The 2,477-nt window shown below is 33.6% G+C and overlaps 1 protein-coding gene across 1 annotated transcript; it reads right to left on the bottom strand.

Moving 5' to 3' along the window:
• Nucleotides 1-445: 445 nt before the first annotated feature.
• Nucleotides 446-1,633, bottom strand: TENT5D (terminal nucleotidyltransferase 5D). The gene has a single exon (XM_032618928.1). The coding sequence runs from the start codon at nucleotides 1,631-1,633 to the stop codon at nucleotides 446-448; it is 1,188 nt and encodes a 395-aa protein (XP_032474819.1).
• Between the last annotated feature and the right edge of the window lie 844 nt (nucleotides 1,634-2,477).

The raw sequence follows: 2,477 nt of genomic DNA, 5'->3' as shown, positions 1-2,477 counted from the left end.
TTTGTTAGGCATTGAAAATTCACTGATGGTAATATTCACTAGCAAAAAATTAAGTAAAGGTAACAAAGGAATTGACTGAATACAAAAATGTTTGCACTGGTCTTTACTGTACATCTGGATTTTAAAATATGAGTCTGTTCTTTTGTATTTTAATCAAAGTTGCAGGCATCTCTAATGTATTTGTCATAGAAAATTTGAAAGTCATAAGTAGTCAGTCAGACTTAAAAATCATTTTAAGTGGTTCACAACATTTGAAAGTTGTTATAGCTAATTGATGACATTTGAAAATCATTTAAAGAGGTCATTTCACAGATGATATTGTATTTATTGTGATGGTTTAAGCTATAATTGATGAAAAATTGTTGATAACTGCATAAAAATAGAGCTTAAATTTTATGGAATTTGGAAAATTGCTTTTAAGAGGTGTTTAATTAAAGCAAAGTTTCTACTGTGTTTTTTTAAAAGCCATACCATTTGGCACATGAAAGTGTAGTGGGTGGTATGGCTGAAACAATGTAGGTGGTAGTACAGATGTTACATAATACGTAGGGGACCCTCCCCAAGCAGCAAGGTATGGAGCAGGCAGATAAAAGCAAGTTACCTTTCCTGTATTAGGTAGGATATTCTGTTCTCCAAGTACTTTTAAAGCCATAAGGGTGATCATATTGAGGGTCTGTCTTCTTTTATGACCCATGGGGAGAACAGTGCTTTCATTCACAACTCCATGCAAGGTCATGAGGTAGTCATACTTTCTCTTTTCTTCACCTATGAAATGGTTGTAGAGGTATGATTCAATCTTCTTTCGCTGTTCTTCTATATCAGGAAAATCAATGAAGAATCTAGAACACATATAACGTTCTAGGGTTTTGATTTCTGCTTCACAAACTGGCTTAAAGTTATGAACCAGCAAGTTACTGTATTTCAGAAGACCACCACCTCTAATTTCTTCAGGTTTTCTGGTAGATATAAGCTTGTGCTGCAAGTGTGTCATTGCTTCTTGGAAGTCTCCATACATGCTTTCAGCTACCACAACAGGACATAATTCTTTGGTTAGTGTACCACTTTTGTCACTGTAGAAATCTAACATGGGATCCAAGATAATTTGAAAGGAATCTACACTAAATTCAAATTGTCGTCTGAGTGAATTCACAAATTTTAGCTCTACATTCTTCCCAGTGTTATTAGAAAGAGAGATAAGACTCCAACGATCATGCTTATTGCAAACTTTGACCATTTTCTGCACGTAAGCCTCTTTCATAGTCTTTAGGGTGATCTTTTCCTTTTTAACACCTTTTGGTAAAAAGTCGAGTAGGCAACCTAGAACTACATCCTTAACAAGCTGAAATTCCTGATCACTTGGTAGTTCAATACCTAAAATAACATCCAGATCCTTATAGCTCATGCCATTGTAGCTTGCAAGTATGTAACTTGCTGTGGAACCATTCAATCGGGTATCTTTAACAATAATTCCTTGCTCTATCAGTTGATCTTTCACAACATGAATGATATCTTTCGGTTTCACCTCCAATGTGGGGAAATTCCCCCTTCCATGAATTGGAATTACTTCATCTAACACTTGATGCAGTGTTATAATTTGATCCCAAGTGAGATTGCTGAATCTGATTTCAGACATTATGAAGTCAGTAGGTCAACTAGAAAGTAAGCAAAATATTGAGAAGAAATTTAGCATCTTGATATCAGTGTTATAGCTAAAGCATATGAAAAGTAAAAAATAGACTTACCTCCAACATAAATCAAACTAATATTAGGCAGTAAATTATCAATGTATCTAATTGTGTTCAAATCTATAAGTGAAATAAAAGCACTATGATTATATCAAATTTGTTAGATTGGTTGGTGCATGTAAACAGACATTCTCAGGGATTTGTTAGAGTTGGAATTATTTTTGATGTGAAACGGTGGCCTTCCTCAATCTTTCCTCATGTAAATACTGTAACAAGTATATTTGTTTGGTGGTATACATTTTGTTCATGAGATAATCAGAGCACATAATTGAGGTTAACTGTCATGAATTTAAAGTGAGATCAGATAGCATGTCTGTGTGTGGTAGACCCAATTGACTGAACAGCATAATGTTTAAAAGCAATATATAGCATCTTTAATCCAAAAGCATCAGAGCATTCTATTATTAAATTTTATATATATTACTGCTCTTGTTTTAAAGAATGTTACTGAAGTCCATTATTAGATTATTAATTCCTTGAATTGCTTGAGGATAAGGAGAGTACCTAATGCAACACCTCCTCTATGTTCCTGGTAGCCCTTAAAGAAATGTTGGTTAAAGGAAATAATGAATGTCATTTTAAAATAGAAAACAAATAGTATTACTAAATTTGTCTCCAAAATGGGCAAGGATATACAAAAGCATAAGATTCCTAATTTAAAAAAATGTTTTCTGCAGATGTGTAATATGACATGCTCAGAAAATTTTACAGTTGGGGGAATATTAGGAAGCT

This window comes from Phocoena sinus, chromosome X, assembly GCF_008692025.1.
Source record: "Phocoena sinus isolate mPhoSin1 chromosome X, mPhoSin1.pri, whole genome shotgun sequence".
Taxonomy (NCBI): domain Eukaryota; kingdom Metazoa; phylum Chordata; class Mammalia; order Artiodactyla; family Phocoenidae; genus Phocoena; species Phocoena sinus.
The sequence above is the reverse complement of the archived record's forward strand: the minus strand, read 5'-3'. Positions and strand labels throughout refer to the sequence as shown.